Below are 19,935 nucleotides of genomic sequence, written 5' to 3' on the forward strand. Positions count from 1 at the left end.
TAGTGAGCAATATCTAGCATATACCAATTAATAATTATCAAATATCAAAAATTATTAGCAGTTAATACATGGCAAAATCCAATAATTATCAAATACCATTTAATTATTAGCAATGAATACTTAGATACCAAATAGTTAGCAAAGATCAATAAATTAACAATTAATATTTAGAAATAGCCAATTACCAAAAATCAATAATTAGCAATTAATTCTTAACAGATACGAATAGTTAGCAAAGACAATACATGAGCAACTGCTATGTGGTAATAACTAGCCAAAGAGATATCAATTAATAATTAGCAAATACTTAATACTGATTAATAGTAAAGCTCAATAAGTAACTTAGCTAACTGCAATAACTGCCAAATAATTCTTAGCCAATGGCAATTAATATGTAGCAAATAATTACCAAATATTAATAACCTTGCAGGATTTAGCAATAATTGGCCAATCATCTCAATTAATAACAAGCCATTGATAATTAACAAATAACCATTAATCGTTCACAGATATAACTAGCAATTCGTCCTTGGCACTAGCAATGCATTAGCCATCGGTGATTTGCATAACCCTGCAATGCCACGCGGCAACGTACCCTGCCAAGCAGCCCCGCCCCGTTACCTGGTTGTACAGACACGCCTCAGCCTGCTGCACGTCCCTCAGGAAAAGGTGGAAGACGTGGGCCTGGACCAGCGCCACCCGCCGGCTCTCCCACATCTGCAGCAGCTTGTTCCAGCCCACGTCCAGCTTCTGCAGCCACTGCTGGAGCGAGAGGCAGGGGACGTCAGCCTCTTCCAGGGCCAGCACGTCGCTGGCCTCCTGGATCATGGTATAGTCCTCCTCGTAGCGGTCAATCTCCTCCTTGAGGGCCACGTGCTGGCTCAGCAGCCGCTCCGCCCCCGCCAGGTTGCTGGGAAGTTCTTCCGAGGCCACGGCTGCCTGAGTCTTCACCAGCCAGGTCAGGAAGTTGTCCAGGTCCTGGATGAACTGCTGCAGCCGGCTGGCCACGGAGAGCGAGTCCTCGCAGCCCTGCAGGGTGCTCTTCAAGGCCTCCCACTCCTCACTGATCTCCTCGAAGTGCAGCAGGACGGCCAGCGCATGGGCCGGGTGGGTGGTGGCCAAGGCTTCCCCCTCCTGCTGCAGCTCGAGGAGCTTGGGTTCCAGCACCACCAGGGCAGCCTCCATGGTGGAGAGCTTGCGCTGCAAGGCCAGGACGCCACCCAGGTCGCCGGTGCTGCACTGGCTGGCCTCCACGGCGCGGCGCTTCTCTCGGATCTGCGCCTTGATCTCAGTGCACTCCAGCAGGTAGTTCTGGATCCTCAGGACGGAGCTGAGATGGTCCTTCCTCTGCTCCACCAGTTCCACCACCCGGTTCCACCTGGGCTTGCCAGACACAGAGAGAAGCCCATCAGCGGCTCGGGCACGGCCACGTGGCACAGGCCCTTCCCCGAACGCCGGAGATGCTCGGCTTGCCTTCCAAACAACCCCCCCGGAGCCAAGGCCGGTTCAACCCCTGTGGCTGTGGAGAAAAGCTGGGAAAGGCTAAAAACACCAAGCAGCAAACGAAACCAACAGGAATTCATCTAAAAACAATACATCCCATGATATGCAAACCAATCTCCTGACTTTTTCCAACCTGACCCACTAGCTTTGCGTGCTGGGGGCAGGCAGAGATGCAGCTGGCTGGGGAAGGAGGACGGCCCAGTGGTGAGGGCTCTCGTCTGGGACCTTGGAGACCCCGGGGCAATTCCCTGCTCGGCTCCAGGCGCCCTGGGGCCCAGATGCTCAGAGTGTTTTGACACTTTGCTCCCATTGGTCCGAGGAGCTGGGCTGTCTTGCCGTGGTGTGGAGCTAATCCACCTACCCGAGAGAGAAGCTGGGTCGTGGGAGAAGCCCTTCCAGCTACACGGTGCTGGCCAGCCCGGAGCTTCGGTTGGCATAACCACCTGGCTCAAGGGGGTGGATTTCCTACACCCCCTAGTGAGCTCGTCACACCGATGTAAACGTGTAGTGGCCTGCGTTGTGCTGTGCCTCAGTTTCCCAGCTGTGCCACGGTAATAGAACTGCCTGCCTCCCAGGAGTGCCCAGGCCGACGGGCAGGTTGTCGGATACAGCTGAGGTGGGGCCGTAGACAGGAAGCTGGTAAATGTGCATTGTCATTGTCAAATGCCAAGCCAGAGTGAACAGGATGGAGGCAGTTAACAAATGCTGATAAAAACGGGCAAAAATTGACTGCTTTAGTCATTTTCCAAGAACATTTTTCATTGAAACAGACAATTTTGGACAAAACCACGTTTTTGGGGGGTTTTGGGGTATTTTTTAAAGCCAATTTTCATGTAAAACCCAGTTTGGGAATGAGGAATGTTCGCCCAGCTCTGCTCCGTGGCTTGATCTCAGCAGGCTTCAGATCCGGACCGAGATTTGCTGGACAAGGGGTGTGGGAAGGGAGGTGTGGGGGGGTGCGTGTGCGTTCCATGCCACGGCACGGCTCTGTCTCCCTCTAGCGACTGTGTCCTGAGCGAGGTTTACAAGTCACCTCTGTGGTACCAAACCGGGGCCATTAGCCCAGACAAAGGGGCTGTGGCATTGAGGCCCAGAGCTGGACCCCCACACGGCAGCCAGGGGCTGCGGGCACTGTTACACGTGCCTCAGACAAACGGCAGGAGACACAGCTCTGCGTTTCCAGCGACCTCAACTCCTGCAGCCTCCGTGTTCAGCACCCAGCATGAGGGGCCACGGGCCAACATGCCAGGGATGCTGGGTGCCCAGGGCACCACTCTCAGTGCTTGGGAATTTCTGCCAATCGGCCCCCTCAGGAGACGCCTCCCGATGGAGCCCAAGCCACCAAGGAGCAATGGTCCCACGTTGCAGTGGGGGAGGCCTCGGTTGGATATTAGGAAACGCTATTTCACTAGGAGGGTGGTGAAGCACTGGAAGGGCCCCGTGATCACAGTGGTTCTGCCAGCATTTCCTCTCCTACCCCCGGCCTCGGGGACCCGAGAGCTGCCAGTGTGAACCCCTAAGCAGGCCCCACTTCGGGAGGCCCATGAAAAGCTGTTAGAGCGGTTCCCGATGCTGCTGGGACCCAGACACATGGTCCCGTTGAGTCCCATGTAGAAGGAGCCGTGCCGGCCGGAGACAGCCGTGTGCCAGGAAGGAGGAGCGGGCAGGCGGGAGGGCGGCTGGAGGTGTTCAATACTCCCTCAAAGCAGCACCATGTCCCCGGGCAGACAGACAGACCCCGTCTCAGCTGCCTGGCACTCCCAGGTCTAGCCCAGTTCCTGTCTCTGCTGCACACGGGCCCTTGGCACACTCCTGGCTCCTACCCACCGACCCTGTGATCTCTGGGCCAGGGAACTGGGCAGCGGGTTACCCAGTGAACAGAGCGGACGAGCCCCGAGCCCCCAGGCCAGGTGCCCGTCGATCTCCCGGTACAGGCAGGGCCATTAGCCGTGTGTTACAGACACGGCCCTGACGCACGCTGTAGAACTGATCAATGAAATTGTTTTTAATTGTTCACTTTATTAATATAACTTCATAAGTAAAGTTTTATGAATGAAACTACATTCATTCATAAAACCAGGTACCTCAAGAACTGGCTAATTGAGTTTCACTTTCAATCCAATTGCTGCTTAAATCACTGAAACTTGCTCTGCCTCAACATTGTAACTTCTGCTCAGTTTGCCATTCCTTACACTTGTCCATGTTCTAACCCAAACTCCATTTTAAAATGCTCACTTCATTTTTGTTAAACCCTGCTGTAATCTGATTAGTATAGTTTAGATGTGGGAATGAGGTATGGATGGATGATGGAATCAACCTCCAGCCCCAGCCTGTCCTGATGAAATAAAGTGTAAACACTCACGGCTGAAGATGCAGACAACAGCCCTGACAAAGCAAGAAGAGTCCACCCTCAAAAGTACAATTGAAGAAACATCAAAGCCAGGTCCTCAGCTGAAAGTCATGTCTGCCATTGACAGGTAATCAATCACACCGAACCCAGAGGCAGCCTGACACAGCAAGACCTATAGACTCTGGATTCAAACTAAAGCCTACAAAAAGGATGGGTGAGACGGAAGACTTTGGGAAAGGGATGAGAGGCTGGATATATATATGAACTGGAACCATAAACTCACTGAACATTAAATCCCACCAAATGAGGGTAGATCCATCCTCATCATCGTATCCGCTCATTATACTCCACAGTGAACATAGCCATTATATGGACAACATATCTCAATGTCTGTACTTTGACCCGTTAAGCTTTTACCCCCAATCAGGGAGATTGCAGATTATGTATTCCTTACGCCACCCGCTCCTAAACTGAATTTCGCACCTCTTGATAATCCGTACCTTATTCCCTGATAACCAGAAACTTCTATGCCTAAACTCTGTACCGTTTTCTTTTTACTTCAACATTATCTTAATAAAATTATTAATTCTGCTGCCAACATGGAAGGGCATCAGTGCATGCCCAAAAGAGACCCAGCCCTTCCTTGTGCCCGGCTTTCCTGGCCAGTTAGCCGCCACAAGCCATGAACCCAAGCCACGAACTCAAGCTGCATTCAGGACTGGTAACTATACAGCAGCTGCAGAACATTGGGGGGGGGTATATACATTGTGTTAGTATAATAAACGTGACATCTTGTCTTGTCCCCTGAAACGATCCTGTGCAGTTTTGTCTGTATAACAACGCGGGGACCCAGAGAGCTGGGAATTGAACCTAGCCCCGCCTCTGATCCTGAGGCCCCCCCTTCCAAAGCCTCCCCCAGGCCCCGCAGAGCACAGCCTGCTCCGGCCCCACGGGGGAGGTACCTGCTGTTCAGATGGTCCCGACAGGACTGCACCTCGGATGCGCTGGGGTGACCGCCCTCCACCAGCTGCTGCACCGTCTTGTTCACGTCCAGGATACGCCCCATCACGCTGCTCATCTCCTGGTCCAGGCTCTCAAACCTGCCCAAGGCGCACAGGGGCTCGTGGATAGAACAGAATTGTGTGGGGCATTCAGAACCCAGGCGTCCTGGCTCCCCACCCTTCCCCCCTCCTCCAAGAGCTGGGAATGGAACCCAGGCGTCCTGGCTCCCAGCCCCCTGCTCTAGCCACTAGGCCCCACTCCCCTCCCAGAGCTGGGATAGAACCCAGGAGCCCTGGTTCCCAGCCTCAGCCCCCCCCCCCACTCTAACCACTAGACCCCTCTTCCCTCCAAAACTAGAAATGGAACCCAGGCATCCTGGGCCCCAACCTTTTCCCTCTCCCCCCCCGAGCTGGGAATAGAACCCAGACGTCTTGGCTCCCAGCCCCCCAGCTCTAGGCCCCAGCAGGGAACAGACCCGCGGGCCAGACCTGTGCTTCACCACTTCCACGTCCTCCAGCTCCTGGGGCGCGTGCATCCCGGAGAGCCACTGCTCCTTCTCGTCCAGCCAGCCCTCGCAGGCGCGGACCTCGCCAAACATGCGGTACACGGCTAGGGCGTCCTGCAGCCACTGGTGCCGCAGCACGGCCACCTCGGCCACCTCCCCATAGAGCTGCTCCACCTCCACGATGCGGATCTGCACGTCCACCACCTGGTGGTGCTGGGGGGCCAGGCGGGCCAGCTGGGCGCGCAGGGCCAGCACGGGCGCCCGGTGCTGCTCCAGCTCCTGAGCCACGGCCGCCTGCTTGCGGAGCAGCGCCTGGCTGGAGTACTCGTCGTGCCCGAAGTCGTCGCTGGAGGCCAGGCGGTAGGTGTCCTGCAGCCAGGCCAGCAGGTCGTCCGTCTCCGCGCTGAACTGGTAGAAGCTCAAGGCCTCCTGCAGCTTCTGCTGGTGCATCCCCGTTACCTCCTCCAGCTTCTTCCAGCGCTGCCGCACCTCCTGCAGCTTCTCCTGCAGCTGGGCCGTGCCGGGGCGCTGGGTGGCCAGCAGCTGCTCCCCCTTCTTCACAGCCTGGTGCAGCAGGGCCCGGCGCCCACCCAGCTCTCCCAGCATCAGCTTGTGCTGCCCGCTCAGCTGCAGGACGCTGCTCAGGTCCTTGCCGCACGGCTTGGAGGCCAGGATCTGCTCCTTCTCCCGCACCCAGGCCTCCGCCTCCTCCAGTTCCTGGAAGAAGGCCCACAGGTGGCGGGAGGCCTCCAGCTCCGTGCGCCGCTGGGCCGCCTGCTGGCGCAGCTCCTCCAGGCACGTCTGCACGTGGGTCACGCGGTTACAGATGATCTGGGGGTCACAGGGCTGGTAACCTGGGGCAGGGGAGCAGGAGAGACATTGGGCCCTGCTCTTTGCTGATTGCTGCTGGGGGAAAGAGCTGCACCACCAGGGTCCTGGCTCCCAGCCCCCTGCTCTAACCACTCAGTCTGACTGCCCTCCCAGAGCTGGCTGGAACCCAAGAGTCCTGGCTCCCGGCCCCCTGCTCTAACCACTCAGTCTGACTGCCCTCCCAGAGCTGCAACAGAACCCAGGAATCCTGGCTCCCAGTCCCCCCTGCTCTAACCCACTAGACCTAACTCCCCGCCCCAGTACAGCCCTCGTCTGTTCTGAAAACTGTCTGCCTGCCCCCAGATCTTGTTCAGGAGCCAGGTGCCCATGGCTTTGCACAGGAATCTCTCCCACGGTGCCTTGTGCACTCAGTCCCCGGGCCTGGCCTGTTGGCTAGAGACCCAGAGAACCCAGGAGTCCTGGCTCCCAGGCCCCTCACCTCCACCTCAGCCCACCTAGGCCTGCACGTTCTCTGCAGAGGGTGTCTGCCGTTGGATGCGGGCTAGGAGATGTCCCAGCCGGCTACAGGAGCCATGCTCCGCTCCTGAGCGAGGTCCAGGCACCGGGCGCCGCTGGCGATGGGACCAGTGGCTGGGATAAGCTGCTGTTGTTCGCACCGGTGCAAAGTGCGGCCCAGCCCTGCCGACACGTGGCCCCACCGCAGGGGTCAGGAGACCCTGCCCCAGCCTGCGCTTACCCTCCAGCTCGCAGAACTTCAGGGCGGCCTGGTTGAGCGCCTGCACCCGCTCGCTCTGGGCCGCCACGTCGGCCTCCAGCAGGGTGTGCTTCTGCAGCAGGTCCTCCACCTCCAGCAGGTGCTTCCCCACCTCCCTCGACAGCAGCGGGGCCTGGCGGGACCAAGGGTGGGCGAAGCCGTCACCACTGGGCTGGGATCCAGTTGTGAGCCACCCCAGGCAGGGGTGGCCTCTCTGTTACGTACAGCACCTGGCACCATGGGGCCCCAAGGCCCTATCATAACACCCACAGGAAGTTAATGGCCTGGCACGATTCTCTTCTTCCAAGGGCCTGATGGGGTGACTCTAGCCGGCCAGCAGCCAAGGGTAACTTGGGCTGGCCAGCGGCCCGGGGGTCAGGCCGATGCTCGGGCTGTTGGCCAGGGGTCAGGCCGGCCAGTGGCCCGGGACTAGCAGCAGGTGGGTCGGGGCTCGGGGTGGCTGGCGTGGCTAGGGCAGGTCATCTGGCAGTGCTGGGGCTCAGGGCAGCTGGGGTGGGTGGGCCGGGGCTCGGGGCAGTTCAGCTTGGGCTCCTCTGGCCATGGGGGCTTGGGGCTCTGGTGGGTGGGGGGCAGAAGCAGCAAGACAAGGGTTTGGGTTGCCAGGCATCCGGTCGAAAAGGGATCCTGGAGGCTCCAGTCAGCACCGCTGGTAATAGTCCGGTCAGTGGCTCCGGGGCTCCGGCCGCCAGGTCCCTGCAGCACCTAGGCCCATGGGCAGCCAGGGAGGCACCACGTGCTGCCCCCACCCCCAGTGCCGGCTCTACAGCTCCCATACGCCGAGGGGCTGCAAGGACCTGGCAGCCACTTCCTGGGAGCTGCAGTAAGCGCCGCTGGGACCCCGAACTCCTTTCCACACCCCAGCCCGGAATCCCCTCTTGCACCCAAATTCCCTCCCGGATCCCACTCCCTGCAACCCCCCTCACAACCAACCTCTGCACCAGCCCTGAGCCCCGTCCCGCACCCCAAACCTCTCACCCCTGGCCCCACCCCAGAGCCCACACCCCCAGCTGGAGCCCTCACTCTCCCGCACCCCACGATCTGCCCCAGCCCAGTGAAAGTGAGCAAGGGTGGGGTAAAGCGAGCAGCGGAGGGGGTGGGGGACGGAGTAAGTGGGGGCAGGGCCTCGAAGGAGGGGTGGGGCAGGGGTGTTCGGTTTTGTTCGATTAGAAAGATGACAACCCTAGTAGGCGTGAGGCTTGGGTGGAAAGGGAGGGGCAGGGGAGCTAGCCCCCCTGAAGTGGGGGTTCAGGTGCCACACCCAGAGGCTCCAACCGAGATCAGGGCCCCGTCGCGCCGGCTGCTGCCCAGACCCAACCAAGATTGGGGCCCTGTTGCGCCGGGTGCTGCGCAGACACAGGGTGGGGTCAGGGCCCCGTCGCGCCGGGCGCGGCCCGGACACAGAGAGGGATCAGGGCCCCGTCACGCCGGGCGTGGCCCGGACACAGGATGCGACAGTGCCTGCCCCACGAGCTCGCAGTCTGAGCAGACAGTGGGGGGAAACGGAAGCCCAGCAAGGGTGAGGGATGTGCCCAAGGTTCGCCTGCAGGCAGCAGCAGTTCCCAGCCCTGTGCCCCACTGCCGGCCCGCGCTGCAGCTCTGCCCACAGCAGCCTCTCTCCGCCTCTGCGGACTTGGCCCCCCAGTTCACACAGGAGCCTTGGCTCCCCCGGGTCCTGGGCACTGGGGCCCTACCCCTCCAGGCCGTGAACAGGCTCCCCACTTCCCCCCGCTCCCTGCCCACCTGCATCTCCTCCATCCAGCCGATCATGTAAACCATGTCCTGGAAGATGGTCTGCAGAGCCAGGCTCTGCTCCAGGCGGGCCCGCCGGGCACCCACCAGCTCGGTCAGCAGCCCCCACTGGCGCAGGATGCTGCCCTTCTGGGCGCTGACGCGCCGCACATCGTAGTAGCCCTCGGCCTCCAGGGCCAGCGCCAGCTCCGCCACCGCCTGGATGCGCTCCTCATAGGACGAGACGTCTGCCTCAATGGCCTCATGCTTCCTCATGGCTGCTTCCACCGCCGGCAGGTCGTAGCCGAAGTTGTCCTGGGGGCGGCAGGCGCGTGAGAGAGCGGCCAGACCGGGTCCGAGCAAAGGTCCCTCCAGCCCAGCGTCCTGTCCGCCGGCAGTGACCAGGGCCAGGTGCCCCAGAGGGAACGAACAGACCAGGGAATCACCCAGTGACCCATTCCCCGTCGCCCATCCCCAGCTCCTGGCAAACAGAGGCCAGGGATGCCATTGATGGACCTGTCTGCCATGAACTGATCTAGCTCTTTTTTGAACCCTGTTACGGTCTTGGCCTTCACAACACCCTCTGGCAAGGAGTTCCACAGGTCGACTGTGCATTGTGTGAATACTTCCTTCGGTTTGTTTTAAACCTGCTGCCTGTTAATTTCATTGGGTGACCCCTAGTTCTTGTGTTACGAGAAGGAGTAAATAACACGTCCTTATCTACTTTCCCCACACCGGTCATGATTTTACAGACCTCGATCCTGTCCCCCACCTTAGCCGTCTCTTTTCCAAGATGAAAAGTCCCAGTCTTATTCATCTCGCCTCATACGGAAACTGTTCCAGACCCCTCGTCATTGTTGTTGCCCTTTTCTGAGCCTTTTCCAATTCCAATCTACCTTTTTTGAGATGGGGCGACCACATCTGCAGGCAGTGTTCCAGCTGTGGGCGTACCATGGATTGATATAGAGAAGGGGTCTCAAACTCGAATCACCAGGAGGGCCACATGAGGACTTGTATGTTAGTCCAAGAGCTCCCGCCCCCCACTCCACCCCCGCCCCAGCCTGCAGGGTGCAGCAGGGGTCTCAGGGCAGGGAGTTGGGGTGCAGAAGGGAGTGCAGGGTGCAGCAGGGGTCTCAGGGCAGGGAGTTGGGGTTCGGGGTGCAGGAGAGGTTCGGGTTCCAGCCTGGCACTGCTTATCTTGAGCAGCTCCGGGAAGGCAGGGGCGCGCACCGGGGCCAGGGTAGGCTCCCTGCTTGCCTTGGCCCTGGCCCCAGCCCTGTGAAGTACCCACAGGCAAGAGCAGCTCCCTGAGTGCTCTGCTCCCCCTCCCCACAGGGCTGCGGGGGCGGCGCGGAGCCCTCGGCACCACAGGGTTGGCAAATCTGCGGGCCGGATCCAAAGCCCCGAGGGGCCGGATCCAGCCCAGGGCCGTAGTTTGCCCACCCCTGGCCTGGAGGTAGGCTAGGGTCGCAGCGCGCTGGGGGGCGGTGTCACGGGAGCTTGGCAGGCCGCAGGGAAGAACCCCATGGGCCGCGTGTTTGAGACCTTGATATAGAGGCAACGTGATATTTTCTGCCTTATTATCTGTCCCTCTCTTAATGGTTCCCAGCGGTCTGTTGGCTTTTTTGGCTGCCGCTGCACATTGAGTGGATGTTTCCAGAGAACCGTCCACAGTGACTCCAAGATCGCTCTTGAGTGGTAACAGCTAATTCGAACCCCATCATTGTACATGTGTAGCTGGGATCATGTTTCCCCACGTGCATCACTTTGCATTTATCAAGGCCGCATTTCATCGGCCCTTTTGTTGCCCAGTCAGCCAGTTTTGTGAGATCCTTTTGTAGCTCTTCGCAGCCTGCCTGGGACTTCACTATCTTGAGTAGTTTTGTATCATCTGCAAATTTTGCCACCTCACTGTTTACCCCTTTTTCCAGATCGTTTATGAATATGTTGAATCGGACTGGTCCTACTACGGACCCCTGGGGGACACCACTATTTACCTCTCTCCATGCTGAAAACTGACCATTTATTCCTACCCTTTAGTTTCCTGTCTTTCAACCAGTCACCGATCCATGAGAGGACCCTTCCCTCTTATCCCGTAAGGGGCCAGCAGGAGCACGAGAAAGGGACTGGGCCACTGGGGCTGTATGTCCGTGAGAGAGGGGCTAACCACTAGCCCCCACTCCCCTCCCAGAGCCAGGGAGAGAACCCAGGAGTCCTGGTTCCTAGACCCCTGCTCTAATCACTTGACCCCACACAGGTGCGGCACTGCCCGTGGGGCAGTAAGGTCAGGGCTGCTTTGTGTCCTGTTTGTCTCCGGTTCCATTGGGTACGGCTGGATCCCATCGCCTGTGGGCCCCGGGGGGCTGGGTGGGGCCCTGGCAGGGCTACGGGGAACCCTGGGCAGGGACTGCACGGGATACTGGGGAGGAGCCGCATGGGACCTCACCTGCGCCACCAGCCGCTGGTTCTCGCCGAGCCAAGCCTCCCGCATGCCGGCCTTGTGGTCGAAGCGCTGGGCCAGCAGCTCCAGCTTCTCCTGCCGGATGAGCTCGTTGTGCAGCGACACCTCCCGCTCGTGCTCCACCTTCTCCAGCCGGGCCCAGGCCTGGGGGCAGCGCGGGGCTCAGAGGGGTCAGGGCCGGGGGCCAGTGCTCCCTTGGGGGGCCTGGGCTGTCCCTGGAGCCCAGGAAGCCCTCGGCCCACAGCCCAAGTTCTCAGCGCTCTGGGGGCCTGGACTGGCCCAGGGGTGGCTTGTGGGTACCACCCTGCCCAGAGCTCGTGAGGGGCCCCGATCCCATGGGACAGGCCCCGAGTCCCAGTGGATGCAGACAGGGCCTGGTGCAGGGCATCAGTGGGGGAGAGACCGCAGGGGGATGGGTCTGTGTGAACCCCCTGACCCCTCTGCATGGCCCCATTCCCCCATAGATCCCCACAGCTCCCCCACACTCCGTCAGCTCCCCTGCACGGCTCTGTCCTCCCCAGCTCCGCCCCCCCATACCCTCCCAGCTCCCCCTCCCCCCGCGGCTGCACCTTGTTGATGTCCGAGATAGCGCGGCCCTCGCTGGGCACGTAGAGTTTGCGGCTGTGGCCACGCAGTTTGCTCTGGATGCTGAACAGCAAGACCTCCAGGTTCCCCTTCTCCTGGAACCTGCCGAGGGAGCCGGGCCAAGCATTACGCCCCCCCCAGCTGCTCCCCTCCAGCCATCGCCTCCCCGTCTCACCCCAGTCTCAGCGCCCCCCCGCCCAGGGCTTCTCCCACGGATCAAACAACTCCTATGTGGTTCGGGCTCTTCCCGGGGCCCGATCTGCCCTGGGGGATTCCTGGGGGGGGCCAGGGGCACCTCATACCCGGATGCCCCGGGAAACTCTCAGCTCAAGGACACCTGCAGCCAGCTGGGTATAGAGACCCCACTTTCAAACCCACGTCTACACTGCGGCTCCAGCCCGGTTAGCTGCACTGGTTGGAATCTGGGGGGGAACCACCCGCCATCTGCCCCCCCCGAGTGGCGCCCCCGCCCAGCCCCCACCCCATCTCCCCGTGCATCACGGGCAGCCGCTCACTTGACCGGCTTCTCCAGGGTGCAAAAGGTGGTGAAGGTCTGGAGCTGCTGCTGCACCCCGGCCAGGGAGTTGGCGAACTTCTGGTTGCTGATAATGGCAACGGTGCGCTCGATCCACGCCAGCAGCTCGGCCGCCAGCAGCTCGTACCGCTCCATGAGCTTCTCGAGCTCCACCGCCTGGTCCAGCACCTGTGGGGTGAGGTCATCGCAGGAGTAAACGGGCCCTGCGCCAGGCACCGGGGCGCCCCGACTCCTGCCCACTGCTCCCCGTCCGCTGGAGACGCCAGTCAGCTCCCAACCCTTCAGGATGCATCCTGGTGCAGCCAGGCCAGGCAGGGCGGGACTGTCACTCTGCAGCAATCCCAGCATGGAGGCGGCTCTCCCGGCCTAACGGGGCTTTAGACCAGTACATGAAAAGGACTAGCCACGTTTATTCTGGTCCAACCACATCCCGCTGCACCGCTGAAATCGCACCAGCAGAGCCCAAGGGCTGTTCTAGTCCAGTCTAGATCGGTTCTCCCATCGCCGGAGCAGCTGGGCACTGGCACCCCCTCTGCATGCGGGTGATAACCCCGGGGGGGTTCTGGGTGTGTGCAACGCCTGGCACAGGGGGGCCCTGGGCTATGGCTGGAGTCCAACGGCAACATAGCAAATGCATTTATAACATAGCAAATGCATTTCTATAACCCTCATCAGCACTGCAGAGACCCTGGCCGAGATCAGGGCCCCATCGTGCAAGGCGCTACACAGACACAGAGTGCCCCAACAAGCTCACAGACAAGACAGGCAAGGGCGGGGTATTTCCCAGTGCGGACAGTTCCATTTCCATCCCCCTGGTTCCCATGTGCTTGGCCGAAGCTCCCTGTAAAAGCCCACCAGGCCCCTCCACCCTCCTTGGAATCTCTCCGTCCTTCGCCCCCCTGCTGCGGTGCCTATGAAACAGGACGACGTGCCCTGAAACACGGGCTCAGAGAGGGGACAGTGACTTGGCCGAGGTGCAACACAGCAACGCTGCCTGAGTCTGCAGAGAGCCTGTTGCTGGGAGTCCCCTCTCGGATCTGATCCCCCCAATCTGCCCTGAGTGCGAGTGACGCAGCGACGCTGCCTGGGTCTGCCAAGAGCCTGCGCCCATCGTGGGGGGGGGCTGCCCTGAAAAGACCCAGTCCTCGGGGCACAGCCTGTTGGCCATGCTGCCGCTCTGGGAGTGTCCCGCCGTGAGGAGGTATTTGCTGGTCGTCCGAGACTAGGGGTACCACTAGAGGTACCAGGCGCTGGCTTCTCCTGGCCCCCCTGCTCTCCTGGCAGTTCAGACAGCCCGGGTGCGGTGTGGTGCCCTCCCCTCCAGCATCTCTCCGTAGCCTGGCGGTCCTTTGCCACGGCAGCCCTGTGCAGGGACAGCTCCACCCCGGGGCTGATGAAGATGCTGCCAAGGAACGGCTCAGGTGGGCGTAAAAGAGCCGTGGGCAGGGCCCAGCTGGCAGCAGTGATCTCCTCAGCAAAGCGGCGGGGGCCGGGGGGGGGAGCAGCTGGCGCCTTCCCTGGGTGCCGCCCCGAGAGCGCCCCCTGCTGCCCACCAAGAACCAACGGCAAAGGCTGCTGCCTCAGGAGCTGTGCCTGCCTGACTCCACCCCGGCCTTGCTGGGCCAGACAACACCCTGCCTGCCAGCCACTTCCGGGGTCAGCTCGGAGCCCCCGTTATACCCTCGCCAGGTAATAAATTAAACCACCAGCAGGGGGCTCCAGACACAATTCAACCCAGCCCCCCCAACCCTGCCGCCTGCACGGTCATTTGCATTAGTGCCACGTGCGGGGGGGGGCTCTCTGACTTGGCAGCACTTCACACTCGCTTTGCACTAGTGTAATTGGCCGCACGAGGGGAGCTGGGCCCATTACGGGCACTGGCAGCTCCCAGGTAGGCTCAGGGTCAAGCCAAAGTAACTCAGCGAAAGGGAGCGCGGGGGCAGATGGAGGCACAGGAAATGAAAACCCCATGTCTACAGGCTCCAGGGGTCATGTGACTACATCAGAGCTCAGCTGCCAGAAGTCAGTCCAATAAAAAATACAACCTCACCCACCTTGTGTCTAAAGAACCAGCAGGTTTCCAGCTCACACTCGGGAAGAAAAGCTCAAAACGTGACCCGAATGTGAGCAACGCAGCAACGCTAACAGAGTCTGCTGAGAGCCTGAGCCTGTTGCTTTGAGGACTGCAAACTGCCCCCTACATCTCAGCCCCACTGCTCCGGGACACAGTGGGGCCCCGATCTTGGGTCTGCACAGCACCCGGCACAAGAGAGGGTCCCAATCTCAGCTGGGCTCTTTACAGTCTGCCATGATACGACGCTGCAGTGCACCAGGAGCCGTGCCAGACCGAGGGCGTTATTGCAGATTAGGGATTGGTACTTGTTTAACATCCCACAAGGAATCGCGGTCGCCCTGCAAAAGGGTCAGCGCCCTCTGCGGTCCCCCAGCAGGACCCATAGGTAACCAGCGAGACCAGCGCCCACCGGCAGCCTCCCTCCAGGTACCCACCTTCCCAATCCTCTTCCCCTCCACTGCGAGGGCCTTCATTTTGGAGAAGTAGTGGTAGAAAGAGACCACATAGGTGATGATGGACTTCTCGTCCGGGTTCTCCATGTTCACATCTGCCGGGGGGGAGAACCGAACCGCTCAGCAGAGACATCAGATCTGCCGGCCGAGCGCCCGATATCAGCACGAGTGACTTAGCTGGTGCCTGTTCCTGCAGCTCTGAGCACCTTGCCACCTGGACTGATTTTACCCCCCAGCCCCTGGGGAAGCCAGGCCAGGCTAGTCTCCCTGGGTCACAGGTGGGGAACCGAGGCCCCTGGAGGCCACATTATTATTATTAGGTGTACTACGGGCGCGCCCAGGTGCCCCAGCCATGCACCCAGCCCCCACCGTGCTAGGTGCTGTACAAACACAGCCCCTTCCCCAGAGAGCCCCCAGTCTGGGTGTAAGACAAGTGACAACAGGCTGACGGGGGAGCACAGGGCATGACACAGTGATACCAGCGAGCGTGGTGAGTGGGGCTCTCAGCCAACCATCACTGGCTGCTGTGGGGCTCACAGGGTGACCAGACCCAAGGTGGAGGGGAAGGGGCTTGGCCACGGTCATTCAGCCAGTCAGGGGTCTCCAACCCCAAGTTGCTGTTCCACCCCAGAGGTAGCTGCACCGTGTGGTGTGACCCTGCACCCGAGATGGGGAGTTACCTTCCGGGTCCAGCAGCTTGGTCAGGCCCAGCTGCTGCTCGGCCACGTTGAAGGCCTGCTGCAAGTTGTAAGTAGCGTTGGATTTGGTGAGTTTGCTGAAGTCGATGATCTCTGGCCTGGGAATTCAACACAACATCTGATGGACCTTCGGTGGGACGTACATGGCAGCGGGATGGGCCCCTGGTGCAGAGCCATTTATCCTGAATCCCACCCCAACTCTAACCACCAGCCCCTACTCCCCTCCCAGAGCTGGGGATAGAACCCAGGAGTCCTGGCTCCCAGCCCCCCTGTTCTAACCACTAGACCCCACTCCCCTCCCCGAGCCAGGAACTCTCCATTCTGTTGCCCTGATGTATTCCAGAAAATCAGGCCCCAGCTGGGAAGCTGCCAGCACATCAGAAACAACCCAAAAGACTTTGGAATCCAGACCCCGGGGGGGAGGGGAACACCCAGCCCCCACTGGAGCGCTGAGCCCAGCCCCCCACCGCCTGCCAGGAGGCAGCCGCCCGCACACCTGTGCCGGTGGATCAGGGCGTTGAAGGCCAGCCCATCCCTCCAGCTGGTGGTGAAGTTCTGGATATTCACTTCCGGGTACCTGGAGGAGGGTCCGAAAGGAGGGGTAGGGAAAGAGTCAATACAACCATGTGCAGACTGACCACCCACCTGCCCGGCCCACCACGGCTCTGCTTGGGGCATCAGACTCGCAGTAACCTTGGGACAGCCTGGGCCGATTAGAGCCACCCCCCATCTAGCCCAGATCCCAGGGGGGACACGGCCCGGGATCCCAGCACCCGCTGCACCGGCAGGATACGGCCTGGGATCCCAGCACCCGCTGCACCGGGGGGATACAGCCCGGGATCCCAGCACCAGCTGTTCCAGACCCAGAACCGGCCGCCAAACCCAAAAACTGACCATCCGCCTGGGGTTAAACTCGCACCTTGGTCCAAGCGACCCAGCTGTGCGCCCAGAGAACACCTGGTCCCTTTGCCCGCCCAGTCCCTATGCCTGCCTGGAGAACGCCCAGTCCCTATGCATGCCTGGTCCCTATGCCTGCCTGGAGAACGCCCTGTCCCTATGCATGCCTGGTCCCTACGCCTGCCTGGAGAATGCCAGGTCCCTTCGCCCGCCCAGTCCCTATGCCTGCCCAGAGAAGTCCCGGTCCCTTGGCCCGCCCGGTCCCTACGCCTGCCTGGAGAACACCCAGTCCCTATGCATGCCTGGTCCCTACGCCTGCCTGGAGAACGCCCGGTCCCTATGCATGCCTGGTCCCTACGCCTGCCTGGAGAATGCCAGGTCCCTTCGCCCGCCCAGTCCCTATGCCTGCCCAGAGAAGTCCCGGTCCCTTGGCCTGCCCGGTCCCTACGCCTGCCTGGAGAACGCCCAGTCCCTTTGCCTGCCCGGTCCCTACATCTGCCCAGAGAATGCCCGGTCCCTGAGCCCACCTGGTACCTACACCTGCCCAGAGAACACCTGGTCCCTACACCTGCCCAGAGAATGCCCGGTCCCTACACCTGCCCAGAGAACGCCCGGTCCCTACACCTGCCCAGAGAACGCCCGGTCCCTACACACGCCCGGTCCCTACGCCTTCCCGGAGAATGCCCGGTCCCTACGCCCGCCTGATCCCTACACCTGCCCGGAGAATGCCCGGTCTCTATGCCCGCCCAGAGAACACCTGGTCCCTAAACACACCTGGTCTCTAGGCCTGCCCGGAGAATGCCCAGTCCCTATGCCTGCTCGGAGAATGCTGTGACGAAGCGGGACTGTTCTTAATGTTTCCTCTGAATATTGTGGGGGTGCCTCAGTTTCCCCTATACAGTTCTTAAGTCTCTAGGTGGTGGGATAAGGGTGTATGATCCTTGCAGAGCCCTAGAGGGCAGGTGTGTGCAGGGGTCTGGACACAGAGAATGGTCGACACCCTGTTTCCTGGCCGCTGATGGCCTGGCCCTTCCCCCCTGCAAGGTGAGAGCTAAAGGGCTGGAGAACAAAGGAATCCGGTGCCCTCCTGGCCCGGGAAAGGGACAAAGCCCAGAGGAGGAGAAGCTGGAGGAGTTAGTTTGGGGCTGGCTGGGGAGGAGGAGTGAAGTGCAGATGGGGTTGTCTGGCTCACTGCCCCCCAAAATGGACCCAGCTGAGGGGTCCTGTTCTCTGCACCTACAAGCTCTGGTTTAGACCATGTTCCTGTCGTCTAATAAACCTTCTGTTTTACTGGCTGGCTGAGAGTCACGTCTGACTGCAGAGTTGGGGGGCAGGACCCTCTGGCTTCCCCAGGACCCCGCCTGGGTGGACTGGCTGTGGGAAGCGCAGGGGGGGCAGAGGATGCTGGATGCTCCGAGGTCAGACCCAGGAAGGGGGGAGCCAGGTGAGCTGTGTGTCCTGCAGACAGGCTGCTCCCAGAGAGGAGACTCCCCCAGAGTCCTGCCTGGCTTCGTAGGGAGCAGGTCCAGAGCATCGCCCGGGGACTCTGTGACAAATGCCTGGTCCCTGAGCCTGCCCAATCCTTACACTCGCCCGGAGAATGCCCGGTCCCTATGTCCACTGATCTAGGGACCACCAGGCAGAGCCCGCCCTGCCAGGGAGCACAGCGAGGCCCGAGGTCCGGCTCAGGCCCAGCTCCCTGGGCCGCGCCAGGAGGGAAGTGACGAGTCACGGACCTGGGCATGTCCCATGCCCCAGGAGGGACGCCCTGTGCGAAGGCCAGCTGGGAGCTATGGGGGCACCCGAGCAGCTCCAGAGCCCCCTCACCCTGCCGTCTTCATCTGGCACCAGAGCAGCAGCGCGTCCTTGGCCGAGCGGGTCTCCCTGTTGTCTTCCGTCTCAATTTTAATCACCTGGATCTGGGCAAAGGGGGAGGATGATTGACACATGCGCCTTGGAAACACTCAGCCCTCCCCCGCCGGACACCTGAGTTCCACTGGCCACTCCCTTCCCCCTGCTCCTCAAGTCCTGCTGGGGAATCCCCTTAAGAGGGCACCTTGGGAGAACAGAGGCAGCTGCACCTCCTCTGCCCCCATGCCTGGCCTGGGGGGGATCCCTGTGTGGGGTCAGCGTGTGTGTCTGGCCCTATGCCACCCGCCTGGCTGGGCGGGGGCAGTGCCTTGCGATCTATACGGGGATCACTTTGCCGTTGGGATGCAGCAACCTCTGGGGTGGACAGTAGGGGCTGAGTAACAGTGCACAGCGGAGCGGGGCATGCAGGGGAGGCAGGGAGAGGTAGAGCGTAGTGGCCTGCCCTGGGGCTGGTCCGTCCCCAGGGATCTGTCACTGCCCCATGGCACCAGGCGCCAGCCCCGCCGGAAGGACAGAGCACCCCCTATGGAGCCCCACACCTCGCTCCCTGTGGCACAGCGCCCCCCAGCGCCGCCCATGGAGCCATCCCCCGGCCCCTCCCACCTGGAACCGCAGGATGATGGTCCAGATGAGCCCCAGCGTCAGGCGGTGGTTCCCGTCCACGATGTCGTGCGAGCCGACGTTCTCCAGGTGCACGCGCTGCTCCTTCAGGAACTGCAGGGCCTTGTCCACGTTCTCCAGCGAGTGGATCCGCATGCGTCCGCGTGTCGGCTTGGGCTGGGGGGCCACAGGGAGGGGCCTGAGCACTGCGCCTCCAGCTCCCCGGTGCCATGCAGGCTCCCCCAGCCAGAGGAGAGCTCTCGGCTAATGCCCTGTCCTCGCCCTGGGCCAGGCAAACCTCCCTGAGACATGAGGAACGGCCCCGCCCCAGCCAGGCCCTGGCCCCACCCGGGGAGCCACCCGTGCTCGGCACAGCTGGAGCTGGCCACTGGGATAGCACGGTAAGGGTGCCGGACGACCGCCCCAGGCAGAAGAGAGGGACAGGGAGGAGCCCTGACAGACAAGGGACTACATACGGGGACGAAGGGACAGACAGGAGTACTGGGTACAGAGCCATGTCCATTCCAGATCCCCTTTACAGAAGCACCCCCAACCCCACCATCTGCGGCTGACTCCCAGAGGTGATTTCTCTGTCCATGCCAACTAGGGACATTGCGCCAGCGTCCTGCCAGCCCTGGCTCTGCCCTGCACCAGCCGCAGCGGGCAGAGTGAGTGCCCCGCCGCCGCACCCCAGCGCAGACTCTGGCGGGGCACCCCCAGGGGTCCCCTGCCTCGCTGCTCTTTGCTGCTGGGGGCCTTTGCCCCGGGCAGAGCCAGTCCCCAGCCCCTGTAGCGCCGGGCCGGCTGAGGCATTCTCACCAGCTGTTCCCCGGACAGCACCTCCAGCAGCTTGGTCAGCATGTAGCCATCACGGAGGTCGGCGTAGAGATCGCTGATGCGGCAGGACACCCGGGCCAGGTGTGAGTTCACCCACTTGGTGAAGGTTTTCTTCTGCACGGCCTCGCGCTCATCTGCCAGGGTCAAACGCAGCACGGTCACTGCACTGCCCACACCCACCTGTGGAGATGGCTAGCCATGTGCGCAGGGCCCCCCACTGCACCCCCTGC

The 19,935-nt window shown here is 61.1% G+C and overlaps 1 protein-coding gene across 1 annotated transcript in view; it reads right to left on the bottom strand.

Annotated features, from left to right (window-relative positions):
• SPTBN4 (spectrin beta, non-erythrocytic 4) overlaps positions 1–19,935 on the bottom strand; it is a 65,486-nt gene that overhangs the window by 34,187 nt on the left and 11,364 nt on the right. Inside the window, exons 3-16 of the mRNA XM_038382103.2 lie at positions 19,688–19,839; positions 18,872–19,045; positions 18,224–18,315; positions 15,996–16,076; positions 15,482–15,597; positions 14,784–14,896; positions 12,256–12,443; positions 11,725–11,842; positions 11,141–11,299; positions 8,707–9,009; positions 6,928–7,078; positions 5,344–6,214; positions 4,816–4,953; positions 622–1,378 (exon numbers count right to left, since the gene is read on the bottom strand). Coding sequence (XP_038238031.1) covers positions 622–1,378; positions 4,816–4,953; positions 5,344–6,214; positions 6,928–7,078; positions 8,707–9,009; positions 11,141–11,299; positions 11,725–11,842; positions 12,256–12,443; positions 14,784–14,896; positions 15,482–15,597; positions 15,996–16,076; positions 18,224–18,315; positions 18,872–19,045; positions 19,688–19,839 — 3,413 coding nt within the window. The remainder of the gene's footprint in view (positions 1–621; positions 1,379–4,815; positions 4,954–5,343; positions 6,215–6,927; positions 7,079–8,706; positions 9,010–11,140; positions 11,300–11,724; positions 11,843–12,255; positions 12,444–14,783; positions 14,897–15,481; positions 15,598–15,995; positions 16,077–18,223; positions 18,316–18,871; positions 19,046–19,687; positions 19,840–19,935) is intronic.

Source organism: Dermochelys coriacea, chromosome 23, assembly GCF_009764565.3.
Source record: "Dermochelys coriacea isolate rDerCor1 chromosome 23, rDerCor1.pri.v4, whole genome shotgun sequence".
NCBI classification, from domain to species: domain Eukaryota; kingdom Metazoa; phylum Chordata; order Testudines; family Dermochelyidae; genus Dermochelys; species Dermochelys coriacea.